A 17362-nucleotide genomic window follows, 5' to 3' on the forward strand; every position below is an offset into this window, starting at 1 on the left:
ATCTACCCTTTCATTTAAACCACATTAACTCTTTGCCCCAAAATAGTCAATGAGCCCCCATCCCCTGCAGTCTTTGACCCAGCAGTGGAAATCCTGCAGTGGAGCCCCATAGCTGCATCTTTCCATGTGATCAGCTGACTTACTGCACTGCCCATCCTGTAGCCTCACTCTTCAGGTTGAACGTCCTTTCCCCATTCCTTCTGAGCTTGGAACACGCGTCTCTCCTCTAAGATCTTGGCCAAGTGTTCACAGACCAAAAGCACTTCAACTTCGTTCTAGTTTACACTAACTCATGCCTTTTCCTTTGGGTTCAAGCTTGGCAGTTAAACAAGCTTTTCATGTAGTAATGTGTAGCTTTCTATTTCTATGAATGTAAAAAAGCAGCATGTATGCATGAACACGCAAAAGCTACTGTGATCATTAGTTATTTACTGATTTAAGTACCAGCTTTAACAGCTGAATGTAAATCAAGTTAAATATTACAGATATATTCCAATCTTTAAAACAAGTTCACTTCTGTATTATTTCAATACTTTGAACATATTAGTAGGGTATTTAGAATGAAATCACACTAACAATTTATTTTATTAATATATTAAATTAATATTTTTATTTCTTACCTATTACAAAACAGGTTATCATTCATTGAAGCTAAATCATTACCTAATTAAGTACTATAAAAATCATATATAGCCTAACATTATTGGATGAACTTGTATAGCAGCAACAAGTTATGTCTATTTTACAAAGGAATGGTATGAGTCTCATAATGTCCTGGTTAGAATTTTTCTTTTCTTTTTTCTTCTTCTTCCTTTTCTTCCCTTTCCTTTCTTTTTCTTCTCTTATTTCTTTTCTTCTGACATCTGGGAAGAGTGAACTTCAATTACAAAAGTGTTTCCACCAAATTGGCCCATAGGCAGTATTTATTTAATTAATGACTGGAGTGGGATGGCCCAGTCCACTGTAGGCAGGGCCACCCATGAGCACAGCAGCTCTCAACCCGTGGGTTGTGATCCCTTTAAGGGTCTTGCGAGCCTTTCACAGGCATCACCTAAGACCTTTGGGAAACACAGATATTACATAATGATTCATAACTGTAGAAAAATTAGTTATGATGCAGCAAAGAAAATAATTTAATGGTTAGGGGTCATCACACCATGAGCAAATATAATAAAGGTCATAGCATTAGAAAGGTTGAGTACCACTGCTTGGGAGTCTGAGGCAGATGGACTGCCTCATGTTCAAGACTACTTGGTTTACATATCAAGTTCAAGACCAACCTAGGCTGTAGAAAATTTTGTTTTAAAAAATTAAAAACAAAAACATCAAACAAAAATCCCCAGAAATGCCAACTATTTAATTTAAAAACAAAGTAAGGTGTATATTACCAGTGAAAAGATCTTTCTCTTACTCTCAGATTTCATACAGGCTAATCTTCAAGATTACTTATTCAAATACATAGAAAATACAGTCACTTGAACATGATCAAACTCATTACGTTTCTGAAAATGCAAGTCATACAAATTATTGTGTGTATCAGTTTTAAAAATATTTTAAATTACAGCTGGCCAGCTATTCAGAAAAGGCCTGTTCAGAGGGTGGCAATCTAACAGGGGCCAGCACAATCAGGCCTTGGCCTTGGGTCTGCAGGACCTAGCCTGAGTCTATCACGTCCTGGCAGACCACTCCTAAGAATTACAAAAATATAGGTTATGGGTTTTTTTTTTTATTTTCTGGTGTGGGAGATCCTTCTGTCTGTGTTGATTTCATTGGTTAATGAATAAAGAAAACTGGTTTGGCCTATAGCATGGGTGGAAGAAGGGCAGAGTCAAAGAGACACTATGGAGCCACTGCCAGAGTCAGACATGCCAAATCTTTGCCAGTAAGCCACTGCCAGGTGGCAATATACAGATTAATAGAAATGGGTTAAATTAAGATGTAAGAGTTAGCCAATAAGAACCTAGAGCTAATAGGCCAAGCAGTGATTTAATCAATACAGTTTCTGTGTGATTACTTCAGTTCTGGGCAGCCGGGTCGAACAAGTCATTCCTTGCAACAACTGGTGCCCACATGGCCAACTAAATCCATGTAAAATCTGAGAAAGCTTAAAAAAAAAATTCTAAATGTAAAAACAACAACAACAAAGTTTAGCCGCATTTGTTTTTCATCTGGCATCATGCTGCAGCTCTTTTAAGAGAGATTTACCTGGTTCAGCCACAGCAGAAAAAGCCACACTATTTTAAAATGTCGGCTTTCTGGGCCCTGCCAGCATGAACTCTGACTCTTTAAGGCAGGAGGTCAGGCTACAGAGTTTTTGACTGGGGTTTGTGAGAAGAGTGCTGCGGCTTCCTTGATGGCAACTTGGACCTGCTGTGTGCCTGAAATTGGGCAGTGTGTGTGGCTCAGTGGCACAAGCGGCTCCTCCATGATGAACTGGGTGGGGTGAGCACACCATACAGCATTTGACCTAGTAATGTCACAGTTTAGGTTCTTAAGCGCTTAGCATTTTAAGAAGTGCTTCTGGTCAAAAAAATAATAATTACAGACATGCAATAAAGACAAATCCAGATAAAAAAGATTTATAATGGGTCACAGTGTTGGATAAATGTACATAGACTTGGGAAAGAGAAGAAAAAAAGTATAGAGAGTTGAAAAAGAAGTAAATCATTTTTATAAAGAAGTCTTTAAAGTGACAGTCCATATAGTCATAGATTAAAATGAGTAAAGAAAAATAAGCCACATAAAAATGGAAAATTCACAGAGAGTCTGGATTATATGTACTATTGTGTTTTCTTTGAATTTTTTTTACTGTAAATGGGCTAAGTATAAAGACATTTCATTGCATAGGCTACTAAGCAAAACCAGCATGTATATTTTAAAAGTATCTTGATTTTAAAATCTGAGTCTAAGTATATGTTGCTTTGGAAAAGAGATTCTTCTTTTGTTTTCACAGAAGATGAGAACTTGTGGATTGCTTCCAGACCAATATGGTTTCATGGAACAAGATCCTTCGAAAGGTTGCTGTGAACACCTCCACAAAGAAAATACTTCACCCAATAAACAGCAGGAAGCAGTTTGGAGAGAAATAACTATGCTCATATTCCCAAATATTGTCTATAAATGTTTACATTTAAGGGGGGATATGCTATAGAGATGGATACTTTGCACTGGTATGGGCCTTGCTTTATTGATACAAATTTAAGGTCAATTTTGTTATACGTATATGTATTTCTGATCAAGATTAAGGTATTGTGTTTGTGTAGCTCATTTAAAAATGTAACGTATAATTAAAAATATAGGCTAATAGATAGTAATCTATAATAGTCAAGATTGTAGACATGTTACTTAGGCTTTTTAGATATATAGATATATATATATCTAAATATATATCTTTAGATAGGTTATTCTTCAAACCTTTCCGAGACCTTCATAATATGGGCATGTCCAGTTCATACAGCATAACATCAAGCAGTCCAGGTTCCATAAGGAGCCTCTTTGATGCCCATCTTTCTTTTGAAGTAAATTGTGCTGCCAGGAGCAGATGTGTCTCACTGTCATGAAAAGTACTAAGTTTTTAAGCCATTTAAATGCCCAAATGGCTAACCAACTCCATAATTAAAAAATATAGGCTAATAGACAGTCATCTATAATAGTCAAGAAACTGCTCTTGCCTGGACTACTTAACTGGACATGCGGGACACACAGAAAAATGACTGCTGAACTTGCCTAAAGGTGAGATGATCTTTCGGAGTTCCTGCTTCATGAAAGACTCTGCAAGACATTCTGCAGGATACAGAAGAAAGTAACTAGCAAACTGCCAATAAAGGCAGACCCGTCTTTGAAATTTCCTACATCATGGAAAAGTCTGTTAGATACTATGGGCCTGTAGGCTGAAGATGGATGCCCCAATCGTACAGAAAAACTTTGGGTGACTGTCTAGGCAGTGAGATGTCTCTGTCAATTCAAGAGTTTTGGAAGTTGCTTACAATATACTTCTTGTTTACTGAGGTAATATTATATCCTTCTGGAGTCTTGGTGGAGTTGAAGAATAGAGAGTTATAATTTATAGTTTTCCTTAGTTATGATAAAAGATAAAGTAGATATAAATATTGTAACTGTAATTCTTGCTTGAAGCTTGTTTTGATATATGTAATTTTGCTATGTTAAAGTTAAAACCTCCCTTTTTTATTGAAACAGAAAAGGGGAAATGGTGTGGGAGGTCCTTCTGTCTATGTGTTGCTTTTATTGGTCAATGAATAAATAAACTGCCTTGGCCTATTGATAGGGCAGAGCTTAGGCAGGTGGAAAAAACTGGACTGAATGCTGGGAGAAGAAAGGCAGAGAGAGATGCCATGGATCTGCCATATATAGACATGCTGGAACTTTGCCGCTGCCACGTGGCAATACAGATTAATAGAAATGGGTTAAATTAAGATGTAAGAGATAGCCAATAAGAAGCTAAAGCTAATGGGCCAAAACAGTGATTTAATTAATACAATATCTGTGTGATTATTTCGGTTCTGTGCAGACAAGGTGAACAAGTGGTTCCATGCAACAATTTTCTTTTCTTTTCTTTTCTTTACTTTTATTTTATTTTTTTTTTTAGTTTTTCGAGACAGGGTTTCTCTGTAGCTTTGGAACCTGTCCTGGCACTAGCTCTTGTAGACCAGGCTGGCCTCGAACTCACAGAGATCCGCCTGCCTCTGCCTCCCGAGTGCTGGGATTAAAGGCGTGCACCACCACCACCCGGCCCTAACAATTTTCTTACTTGACTGGATGGTGCCATAAAAATGCTGACGAAGCTCGTACTCCATATTTCTCACAATCCATTCACATGGTATTTCCTCCACCAAGAAGTTCTTCACAAGCAGCAATAGTGTGCTCTGAGTTGCTCACTCACCCGGGTCCCTACAGCTAAATCGTTATCTTTTATAATCTGAGCAACTGAATGTACAAGTGTCTCTATGAGTGCAGTAGTTTTGCTAACAGACATTTCACTCATGATAAGGTAGACTTGACTAGCTTTACCCTCAGTGTGTGTCCATATCTAGACCTAGGGGACATTCATTAAAGGTTCCATATCAAGAGTGTCTTGTGACAGACACAGTTCCAAGCAACAGTACCCTCAACATGCTTAAACTGAATTTATTCATTCATATATACATTGTATGAAAGAATTTACCTTGTGATTTATCCTGAGAATTAAATAATATAAAGAGCACGCAAGAGAAACAGGCAGTCTTCTGTGTAGTAACTTTAGTCTAAAGATATATATAATTATTGTCTAATGAATTGCAAATGCCAGAATTTTTCATATCCTTCCATCTCTCATTCAAGTTAGAAATCTGGTCCCTTTTCACCATACCAAAACAATGTGTACAATTCAAAGGAAAAGTCAATATTTCTAATGTATTACTTAAAACATTTGTTCCATAAAAGACTTCACATATTGTACTCTTTGTTCTATAACTTTATTGCTAATGGTTCTCACACAATGCTACAATTATACTGTACAGTACTTACCACAGTGGTCATTAAGTGCTATTGTAATCATCTTAGAAGTCTGACTCTTACACTACATGTTAAGTTCCGTGTGGTATTTTAAGCCGCCTATGCATCTTCATTGCTCTAAGTCATATTAGACATATAATAGCTGGATGAAAAATAAAATCCTGAATGAGTCAAAACTCCCATTTCCTATCATCAATGTTTCAATCAATTTCAGTGTTAGATTTCTCTCAGTCATGTCAGATCCATTTGGAAACCTGCCTTAAATGCATTTTGTCAAGGTAACAGGGGAAAAAGAATTATCTCTCCCAATGCCAAGCCCTTCCCACATATCCAATACTATGAGCATAACATGGAAGCATCTGAAAATGAATTTAAATGATTTAGCTCTTCTCTGATCATTTATATCTAAAAATGATTGCCTCCAGGACACAAAAGGTCCAAGCCATCTTCACAACCTCAGTTGGAACTGCTACTATAGCATCTCAATATTTGTTTTTATTCTCTTCTGTGCCCCATTATTGTTATTAATTTTACTTAAAAGATAAATATATTTCAAGTCCTACTGCAGAACAAAGCCTTAGCACACCCAAAGCTTGATTTGATGAATAAAACATCCAGCAATTCCTAATATCAGCAGAATAGTGCATTGAAAACTAGATGTAAAATCCACTTCTACCTAAAATGGAGTAATGTATTATGGATCAAAACTTTTCTAAATAACTCAATTAAGTATCCTGATAAAAGAGGAAAGGCAGAGGTGGGGATGAGGGGGGCTCAAAGAATTGCTAAGGCAACCAGGATTTGAAAACTACAGCACAGCAGAAAAAAATCTAGGCAAAGGGTTCAGATAAGAAGCAGCGATTAAGTGGCCAAAGAAACAATAACAAATGCAAAACCAAAATCATCAATAGCACTTCTGGCAATCCAATCTACTGAGGAATAGAGATAAAAATAATGGACTTGAAGAGTGTGAATGGGGGAAAAGGCAAGTTCAGAGAATTTAGTCTAATAGTTCACCAGTTTTTTGTTCGGATAAACCCTTGAGCAATGAAGTAAAAATATCAGGAGACACTTACGAAAAGTCAAAGAACATCCAGAAAGCCCACAGTAAGGAGAGATTAATTAAAATTTAGAGCAGGGATGAGAGGAAGTTTAAATGAAGACCCCTGAAAGATCTCAATGAGAACTCATGAACTGTGACTCCTACAAAGAGTGCAAGTAATAAACAGATGAACTCTAGGTGGAAGGGATTTTAATTGAGATGAAAAGTAGTTTTGTAGATAGATAGAAAGAATTAAGAGTTTAAGATCCACCCATGGAAGAAAAATGCCAGCGAATACACTTGGCTCTTCCTTCAAAGAGACAAAGGAGCAAAGCAGTCAGGTTAAACAGCTCATGGAAACAACCCACTCTGACCTCAACAGCACCCTGCAGCAGTCTCTTTCCATTTTATCTATCTAGCCAAAGAAATCTTCTGAGGGATGGAAAGTGCTGCCCTGAGTCTCGAACCTGTTTATTCACACTTTCCAATATGCAACCATATTATTATTATTATTATTACTATTATTATTATTATTATTATTATTATTATTATTATAGTGCTGCAGCCTGTAGAAGCAAGGGCAAATACTGAGGATCAGACAGGAGGAAGCACTGGTCACCGGCATTCACTGAGCTGTCTCCAAATTATGCCACTTTCTAGTTTCTTTTTTAAAAAGAAAAAAATGTATTCGTAATTTCAGTGAATAGAAGCAATGGTTTAAAAAGAAGAAAATGAGAAGGAAGAAGAGGAGAATAAAAAGGATAAGGAGAAAGAAGAGAATCAATGACGTCATTCAAAGCAATAGGAAAACGCAACACTGTAATATAAAGTCCTTTACTTTGTTTTTAGAAGTCATTAAATCGAGCAGAGAAAGCAAAGATTCTCAAGGAAATGAGAAAACCCAGAGCTGCAAATGTGAACACAGGGGCTATGAAGCTTAGTGTCTATAAGCTGGAAAAAAGAGCAGGTAAAATTATAATTTTATTTTATAAGTTATTACCTTCTAGGTCATGGTTAGCTTAGGGTTAGGCTTGTTCTACAGATGAATATTCAAGAAAGTGAATAGATGTGCATTCTTCTGGAGCCCTCTTATTGACTTCATGAAACATGGGAGTTTGAGAGATTACAAACAGACAATTTCCTTTACAAAAGCAGTTTGTGCAAGTGAGGAGGCCAGCTAGGTCTTCCCTTAAGGAATGTGTGCCAATGCACCGAGTATCAGGCATACATAGTATTGAGCATATTTGCTACCTGGTGAGTGTGGGTAAAAAAACAGTAAGCTGCTCTAATAGAAAGAACAAGTAAGAAAAATTAGAGATAAGGGTTGCTCAAAATTAAGACTTACTTATCAGAACTTTCCATCATAACTCTGAGAGAAGGACAACGGACTAGAAATAAAAAGAGGCAAGATGTCTTCTAGTCCACATAACTAAAGACATATCTAGAACTAAAGCCTGCCGGTAGATGAGAACTCTACTTAAATCGTTGGCTAAATGTTTTTGAGGGTGTTCTGAACTAATAAATTCAAAGCATTATTGCCAAATCTTTTCATCAAAGTTGATAGAAGAATAAAATATCTTAAGTTAAACTACAAACTGTGTCTTTCTCTGAGAGAAGAGAAGCAAGTGTCCACAAAGGATTTAGAACGTGAAAGAATGGAGTAAGGGGAAGGAGGTGGCAGCGGGGATAGAGCAGGGAGGGCGAACTGGAATTGGTATGTAAAAATAAATAGATAGACAATAATAAAAAGAAAATAAAGAACAGTCAAACCACAGATATAGATTAAAAGAAAAGAAAAAATAAAAATTTACAAAAACAATAATAAGTTGTAAGGAGAAAAAGGGAAAACAGCAAATACTAGGAAAAGTCAAAAATAAGGACAACTGGACTTGTCCAAAGGCATGTGTCAATTTCCATGAGTACAACTTTAATTTGACACTCAACCCAACATATTTATTTTTAATATTGCTCATAAAGAATTTATGATAGTTTAGAAAAATTAGAAAACAAAAAATAGCAATAAAACAAAAGCCAAGGTAATATTAGGAGAACACAGAAATATTAATTAAACAAAATGATGTGGGGCGGTGGTGGCGCATGCCTTTAATTCCAGCACTCAGGAGGCAGAGGCAGGCGGATCTCTGAGAGTTTGAGGTCAGCCTGTCTGCAGAGTAAGTTCCAGGACAGCAAGGGCTGTTACACAGTGAAATCCTGTCTTAAAACACACCCTTCTCAAAAGTAAATTACCTATAATAACTCTAAAGTGGACCCAAAATCTGACCCTAAGCTTCCTATTAGCTATTTCAAAGGGAGTTTAATCAATTACAAGATTCATCTTAGTGATTAAATTAAAGGACAGATGTTCCAGAGAAACGTGTCTTTTAACATAGGAAAAGAAAAATGTCCTTCATTACTTCTCAAATATACTGTATCATAAAATGGAAGGCACCCAACATAACTTCCTGCATCTCATGGGGCAGCTGCTTTATCATCCCCTAATGCAAATCGGTGACTTCACAATAATGGTTCTCAGTTGTAAAATCCAATTTGGAAAACATAGTTCTATTATATACACTTCAACAGTCCAGCTATTCTGAAACACTATTACTTGCAATCATGATTTTAGTGAAGTTTTAATAGTTGGATATTTAAGTTGTAATTTTTGACAAGAGACCAACGTATAAGTTTCAAGGCTCATAAATACAGAGCTACGTTCTGTCACTATTAGCCAGGAAGAAAATGAAGTTAAGAAGCAGTTACATAAAATTAAGAAGTCTAAATAAGATACATGTCTGAAATAATGGCCAACCCATTTCTACACAGAAGTACACAAAAAGATATATGCTTCGCTCAAAGCCAGTGCAGAAAGCAATGATCTGTGGACAAGCGGGGAACTGTTCTAAGAGAAGATTTACAAGGAACAGTACAAGAAGCTGAACACATGGACAAAGGGCTGAACTCCTTTAGAGGAGGACCTTCTAACAGTAGTAAATGTACTGCATTTTCTCTGCCTCTGAAAACAAATTTACACGAAGATAACTTGGGACACACTTTGTGTGGTTATAGTGTAAATTTATTAAAGGAAATATGTTTTCTTTTTCCAATTTTATATTTATATTTATGGACAGGAAATTTAGCAGTGTACATTTGACCCAGGTCAGTAGTGAGTTCTTTATTGTCTGCCTTTTCAGCTTGGCAATGGGAGCCACAGATTTAGGACCCAGAATATTGCCTCTCCAGTGGGGTTGGATCTCAGCTGTCATTGAATTGGTCCTAATAGTTTCCACCAGTGTAGCCAGAGAACCCTTGTCTCTGAGTCAACCTGTCAACAGTGGTCTGAGTCAACCTGTGTGAAGGCAACAGTGGTTCATGTATTCCTGTGGACTAGCGGCTCCAGCCTGGCCTTCCCCTTGATCATGCAGTAGAGGACCCCCATTTTGTGACACAGGGCAAGCAGGAAGACCACCGGCATAATGGGGTCTACATTATGGGCAATATCCACCAACTGAACCTTCTTGTTCTCTACCCAGGTGGCGACTGTATTGACCCTTGCTGGAGGAAACAGGTGGTCTCTTAGTTGGGAAGTCCCCTTTGTTGGCAGCTTCCTTCTCATCTTCTCATCCCGGGCCAGCAGCCTACAATGCTTCTCTTGCTTTGTCTCTGAGCTGTAGCTATGGGCATGATTAGATAGCTGGGTAGCTGTTTGTCAGTCCAGGGCCTGGGGGAACTACTTAATGGCATGAGGTACTTGAGCCACTTATAGAAGATATCCCTTTGCCGCTGCAGCCTGATATAGTCAGGCCATTATATCAAGTATGTGAGATCTCCTTCAGGCTGGATGTCCTGCCCGATGCCAAAGTTCTTAGGCCTTGTCTTAAATAGAGGATTTACCACCTTTTTGGCCTTCTGTTTCTTCAAAATGGCAGGAGACAAGGCCACGTTCTTCCCCTTGGTCTTCTTCCCCTTGGACATTCTGCTCGGTTGGAGAACAGAGAGAATTACATCTTCTACCTATGATGGACTCCTTGTTTTCTCTTCAACGGCAACTTGATGGTTTGTCTTCTTTAAATTAGTGGTCAAACGGTCAACTCAGAAAACAGCTAAGAAGCAGCACACATAAGAATAATGAAATGTCTTAAATACATTCAGATAAACTTGCTGGTGAAAAATTCCACTCTCTATGTGGTAACTGAAGTCAGCCCATGATTTATCTTAGTAATAAAGAACTCTGAACTGAAATAATAAATACACAGTGAAGTAGACCTGGTGGCAGGTACAAACTGAGAACTAAACTGCCTATTTGCACTGATGCTTCAGCCCAGGCAGAAAGCTAATATACTTACTAACAAAACATGTTTTTAAAATGTCCACACTGAGAATTGAATTCAGCAACTGAAAATCAGGTAAATTACCAGACATTTTTTTCCCAGATGATGTATGGATATAAAGTTTTAACAATTTACATTTCCATCTACTGAATTTCTTTTAAGCTACTCTTTTCTGCCCCACCCCCCAATGTTTTGAAACAGGGTCTCTGTATATAGCCCTGGCTGTCCTGGAACTCACAGAGATCCACCTGCTTCTGCCTTCCAAGTGCACCAAACCAACTGGCCTTCCTTTAGTCATTATTTCTTCAGAGAAAGAAAGATTTACTGCTAAAAGTACAAAAGCATGTAAAATACATGTTGGCATTTATTTATTTATTTTTTCTTGTTTAAGATCATGCAGTTCTATTTATTTATTTATTAAGGATTTCTGCCTCCTCCCCACCACCGCCTCCCATTTCCCTCCCCCTTCCCCAATCAAGTCCCCCTCCCTCGTCAGCCCAAAGAGCAATCAGGGTTCCCTGCCCTGTGGGAAGACCAAGGACCACCCACTTCCATCCAGGTCTAGTAAGGTGAGCATCCAAACTACCTAGGCTCCCACAAAGTCAGTACGTGCAGTAGGATCAAAACCCCAGTTCCATTGTTCTTGAGTTCTCAGTAGTCCTCATTGTCCACTATGTTCGGAAAGCAAAAGTGAATAACAGTCAAACATAGCTATGTACACAATCATATCAAGAAACCGGAATTTTCCATTTTCACTAATATTTATTAGTATTACATTTCACATGCATATATGTATATGTGTATATGTACATATCTGTGTACATGCATGTGGAAGCCAGATGTTGATGATCCATTTCTTCTTCAATAGCTCTCTAGCTTACTTATTAAGGGAGAAGTGCTCCATTGGAATCAAAGGCCGCTGATCCAGTAGTATAGCTAGCCAACTTGTTTCGTGTGGTCCAACCTACGCGCTCAGCACATTCATAGTTTTCATGCTTGTAGAGCACAAACTCTACTCCCTGAGCACCACCCAACACCCACTATAACTTTTAAACACGAACATGTAGTACACTTGGATACTGTTAGGTGCACATAATGCATTAGGCACACCTAATGAAAATTCCCGTTAAGATAAATCTTAGGGGTACCAAATGCTATTGTTTGAAATCACATGAAGGTTTTCAGGTTAATATTTCACAATGCTCCTGTCTGTAACTGACTGCAGCCATCAGCATCTGATACTGTACACCAAATGAAAGCAGGCACAAAACTAAGCTGTGATGACTAGAAATAGATAAAGCTGCAATGTGTTAAACAAAGGCATTACTAAGATACATGTTTAAATAAACATACTTATCCCAGCCAACAGCTCCTATCTCATTAAGAAGGTCTGTGCAGAAACTGCGAGAAGCTGGTCGTATACACAACTCTTGCCGATTCTTTAAAGCAACTTCCTGTTGAAAAAAATATTTTAATCAGCTATGGAATATTAAAAAGAGAATTATTAACTGGATACAAAACAAAATTTCATAATTCTATCATTGTGTAACTAAAGTGCTCACTGTTTTTATAGAAAACCTACGTGATGGTTTGTTTTATTGCTGTTGTTTAAAGATGGTGGACAACACCAGGCACAGCAGCCAGAGTCTCTACGCAACAATCTAGAGAAACTGAAAACAGCTACCAGAGAGTGCAAACATTCTCAACAGATCTTCCAGAGGCTTAAATCCTGACTCTAACGTTTCCTAGTTCAGACAAAAGAGACTCACTGGTTTGGTTTTAAAACATACGGAAATAAAATAATCTACCTCAGAGAATTCTTTTCAGAAATTCTCCATTCTCATTAATTAAACATACACATGCCTTGACGTTCCCAAGAAGTGCCACAAGAAATTTACAAACCTTCATGAACAGTTTCCATAACTATGACTTCACGTGAGCACCATTCTCAAGATCATCACTGTGGACTTAGTACACTGTCGGCAAGGGCACGGCCCCAGAAGAAAACTAAGTATGCCCATATTTAGGGACATTATCTTAAACAGTAATAAAAAATGCCAACTTTGTCTATAATATACATATATATACATATATGTATATCTGTGTTTATAATCTCTGAAGATCTTTCTTCAGGATCTCATTTATACTCAGAAATACAGCACAAATGTAGAAAACAAGTACTGAGAGTCAAGAATTGAAGAGAGGGTCTTCCTTTAGCTGAAACTAATAAATGTGTTTTGAAAATTAAATAACCAAGAGCTACAACTTACAATCCAATAAGAGTTCAATGGAATATAGTCTTGTTTGGTCGCATATTCTTATACTTGCATACTAAAATTGTAATAAACAGGAGAAAATTTCCTAATTTTTCTCAAATAATGGCAATATGAAACAAATGTTTTTTGTCTTACTCTTTTATTTTGTGTATATGAATGTCCCATCTGCATGTAGGCCTACATGCCAAAGAGGGTATCAGAACCCATTATAGTGGGTTGTGAGCCACCATGTGGTTGCTGGGATTGAACGCAGGACCTCTGGAAGAGCAGTCAGTGCTCATAACCACTGAACCATCTCTCCAGCCATCTTATTTTAAAGTTCCTATACTGTGATCTTTGATGTAGTTTAGGAATTTTGATAACCTTTATTAGAGTTTATAAATTCATAAATCAAAATTTATGAATTTCCTCAGCAATTCTGACTCTAAGCATTTTATCAACACTATATCTTCAAGAGTTGGATGAGGATAAAAAATGATCTCAGAAGAGAGCTCTCACAACTGTTTCAATACATACTACCTCATACTGTAAAAAGTCTCAAAAAAAAAGTTATAAAATAAAAAATATCAAAATGCTTTCAATTGTCAGCAGCAATATTGGCATTATGATTTTGACATAAACGAAGATAAGAGAAGCTTAACGAGTTAAGTAGAACTATTATGATTTGCAGCTTAATATCCCTCAAAAAAGCCCACATGTTTAAGGCGTGGTCCCCATGGAAAACACTACTGAGATTTTGCATGGGTCAATGCACCGATGAGTTCAGAGCTCTATGAGCCATTGGGAAGCAAGACATGGATGGAGAAAATAAGTCAAAAAGTTTATCTTGTCTTTGTCTCCTCATGTCACTCTCTCTGCCTCCAATATATCATGACCTAAGCCACTTTTCTTCTCCCAAACATAATCTTCTGGCTCACCATGTAGAAACCTAGTAACTGTGGAGCCAAATGACCATGGACTGACACCTCTGAATATAAATTCACTTAAATGTTCTCAGGTGTCTTATCACAGAAACAGAAATAAGCCAACACAATAACCAAAATAAATAACAAATAAATAATTAAGTAAATGTAATTAGAAGCCAACATTTCAGAATAAAAAGACAGAAGCATAAATGCAAAGAAAAATCCAACTGGAAATGCTGTTGTGAACTCATGTTTATTACTCTTCCCTCAGCTGTGTCTACTGAAAAGAACTAGAAGGAGAAGCAGCAATGTGCACCCTACTCTCTAGACCGAGGTACCTGACACCATTTCCCACAATAATAAGGATTAGTGTTAATAAAGAAATCCTACAGACTTATTAGAGTGGCTGATTACAGTTTTAGAATTGGATGGACAAGTATGTCTAGAGTAACTGACATTACAAGGCAAGAAAGATTAGCTTATATTAAAAGACCACAGGAACTAACATGAGACAGCTTGAACTGATCAAAAATAGGACAATTTAAGCATCAAGAAGAAAATGACTGTAATGGATTAAAGCTAATCAAACATAAAACTCCTGAGTTAATAATGATTCTTCAAACATATTAGTTCCCTATGGTAGTTGATAGGCACTAACTCATTACAGTAAAAAATATTTTTTTTTAAAAAAAGAAGCAATCACCTTGGTGCGTTAGTGTATGCCATACCTCATGTTAACAGAATAAAAGTGGCGGTTCTTTATTCAAATAGTTTTGATTAATAAACCTAAATGACAGATTTATTTTTTCATTTACTCACCATTAGGACACTGCTCTTTTACTAACCATTGTACAAGCTGTGGGGTCATAGGCCCTATACAACCAAATGTGAAGTATAACTTAAAGAAAATAAAACGCCCTTTACAAATGCCAGGGAAATGGTGGATACAGGACAACTAGCAGTGGATGACAAAACTCCTAGGTGGTATATGATAGGAAACTGGACCAGATGCATCTAAACCTACTGATGAACCTTTAACAAATGAAGAATAGCATACATCAAACAACTCCTAGAGCATTAAACTAAGAAGCACAAAGCACCAAGTACTCATATCAAAATAAACATGCTGAGATCTGACAGGCAGATTACAAAGAAAATTTATTGATTACCCTTTACCTAAATTGTTTAGGAAATGTTTAGGATTTTAATTTTTTTTATTTTGGATTAGTGTGGTGATATCTTCTTTGTACAAATAAAGCTTTTATTTCAGGGGGCAGAGCTAGCCACTAGCTAATAATAAGATGTCTGCAGATCTGTACAGACAGACAGGAGGTGATCAGTGGGTGGAGAGAGGACATGATAAGGCAGGAGGAAACTGCTCAGTATCTTTTCAGCTGGGAAGTGGAGAGGTAAGGGGTGGCTGTGGTTTTACTCCTTTGTCTCTCTGATCTCTCAGCATTTTCCCCTATATCTGACTCTGGGATTTTATTATTAAGACCTATTAGAACTAATGCTACATATTGGTGCCCAACTTACAAGAAAGATTTCACAAAAAGCTGTTGGCTTGAGACTTTGCAGCTACCAGCATAGGTCGGAGCTGCATGTGGGGCTCCCATCGATCACTACCTTGCCCAGCTAGGTTTTCTTTTCTTTTTTTTTTTTCCCCTAAGCCTCTGAACAAGTTTGGGATTTTCCTGTTTTAACCTCTCTACAACCGTCTCCAGCTGCCACCCAAATTCCAGAAGCACCTGTGCTCCAAATGGCACAGAACTTCCCCACCCTAGTCTGGCTGGCTGACTGCAGCAGCCCCGCCACAATCCCCTGTGCATTTTTCAGATAGAGGCTGTCTTCCTGCACTGTGGGTTGTGGGCTTTCCCTACATCCCCTCTCCTCAGGCTGCAACTCCTAGCTCATGACTACATGCTAGGAGCCACAGCTGTCCTCGGCCGGGCTGTTCACTGTCTGTGTTCACAGTTCAATGACACTATCAGCAGATGTGGTAAGACTATTGGAAATTCTTAAAGGGAGGAATTATTTAAAAGAGAGGGTCTTTTCCCACATTAAAAAATGGGAAACACTAAGCCAGGCAGTGGTGATGCATGCCTTTAATCCCAGCACTCAGGAGGCAGAGGCAGGCAGATCTCTGTGAGTTTGAGGCCAGCCTGGTCTGCAACAGGTAGTCCCAGGACAGCCAGGGCTACACTGAGAAACACTGTCTAGAATTTAAAATGAAAAAAAAAAAAAGGAAACACTATTACTATGGAGAGATTTAGGTATACACTAGACAATATGAAAATGGAACAATTAAATGAGAAGATAACTAATTTAGATCAGACTTATGTAATGTCAATTATAAACATTATCAACTTTATTGTTTTTAATCATTAAAAAAGTTGGTTAATATGACTATCAAGATACAAGTTTTAGAGAAACTTAATAAAAGAGATCATAGAGACATTCAAATCCAGACAGAGGAATATAATGAAGAACCAATTTCAGAATGTCATTATAAGGTTAAAGAGTAACAACCTAAGGTTTTTTAAACAACAAACTTTAATTTCTCCAATCACCTTGCAGTAACAAATGCTAAATGATAGATATCCCCAAGGCTGTGCAAGAGTTAAATAGAATTCTGTGGAAATGTTAGATTTAAGGAGCTTCAAGGAAGCAATAGTCTCATATGGCATGCATTCAACTTTTGTGAAGCAGATGATAAACTCACAGTCAACTTGCAATAGAATGATCCCTAGAGACTGGAGAGACTTGATTAAAGTGATCTTGGAGCCTGCTCCTCAATCACAATATAAGATCTGGTAGAAAAAAGGGGCTAAGACCATTGAAAAATGAAGAAGGGTTAGATGTATGAAAATCTCCCAAGACCAACTTCTTGCAGAGGGAGATTATGCTGACATACAATGGCAATCATGACCACCCCCTGGATTTGTACAGCTTTGGATGCTTGGGACTGAACTGGAGAAATAGGAAAGAAAATTGAGTCATTTGCTAAAGTTACACAGGGCCCAAAAGAAGCCTTCATGGATTTCTTACAAAGACTAACTTCTGCAGTAAACAGAATAACAACAGATTCAGAAGCTAGACAAATAATAATTAAATATCTGGCTTTTGAGAATGCTAATGCACAATTCAAAAGGGTAACTAGGCCATTAACACAAGACCAGCACCCTTGAAGGAATGGATATGAGATACAGTTAGTATTGAATCTCATTACCATGATGATGCATAAATAGGAGAGGAGATTTCCAGAGATTTGAAGAAAATTTGAAATGACAAGCTATTTCA

General features: G+C 37.5%; 1 protein-coding gene across 2 annotated transcripts in view; it reads right to left on the reverse strand.

The window, feature by feature from the left end:
- Nucleotides 1–17362, reverse strand: part of Fancl (FA complementation group L) — a 76405-nt gene that overhangs the window by 35713 nt on the left and 23330 nt on the right. For both annotated transcript variants that reach the window (XM_041669654.1, XM_041669653.1), the window contains exon 5: nucleotides 12235–12335. In XM_041669654.1, the coding sequence (XP_041525588.1) occupies nucleotides 12235–12335 (101 nt within the window). The remainder of the gene's footprint in view (nucleotides 1–12234; nucleotides 12336–17362) is intronic.

This window comes from Microtus oregoni, unplaced genomic scaffold, assembly GCF_018167655.1.
Source record: "Microtus oregoni isolate MIOR12 unplaced genomic scaffold, Mior012 000019F_ref0000042, whole genome shotgun sequence".
Classification (NCBI taxonomy): domain Eukaryota; kingdom Metazoa; phylum Chordata; class Mammalia; order Rodentia; family Cricetidae; genus Microtus; species Microtus oregoni.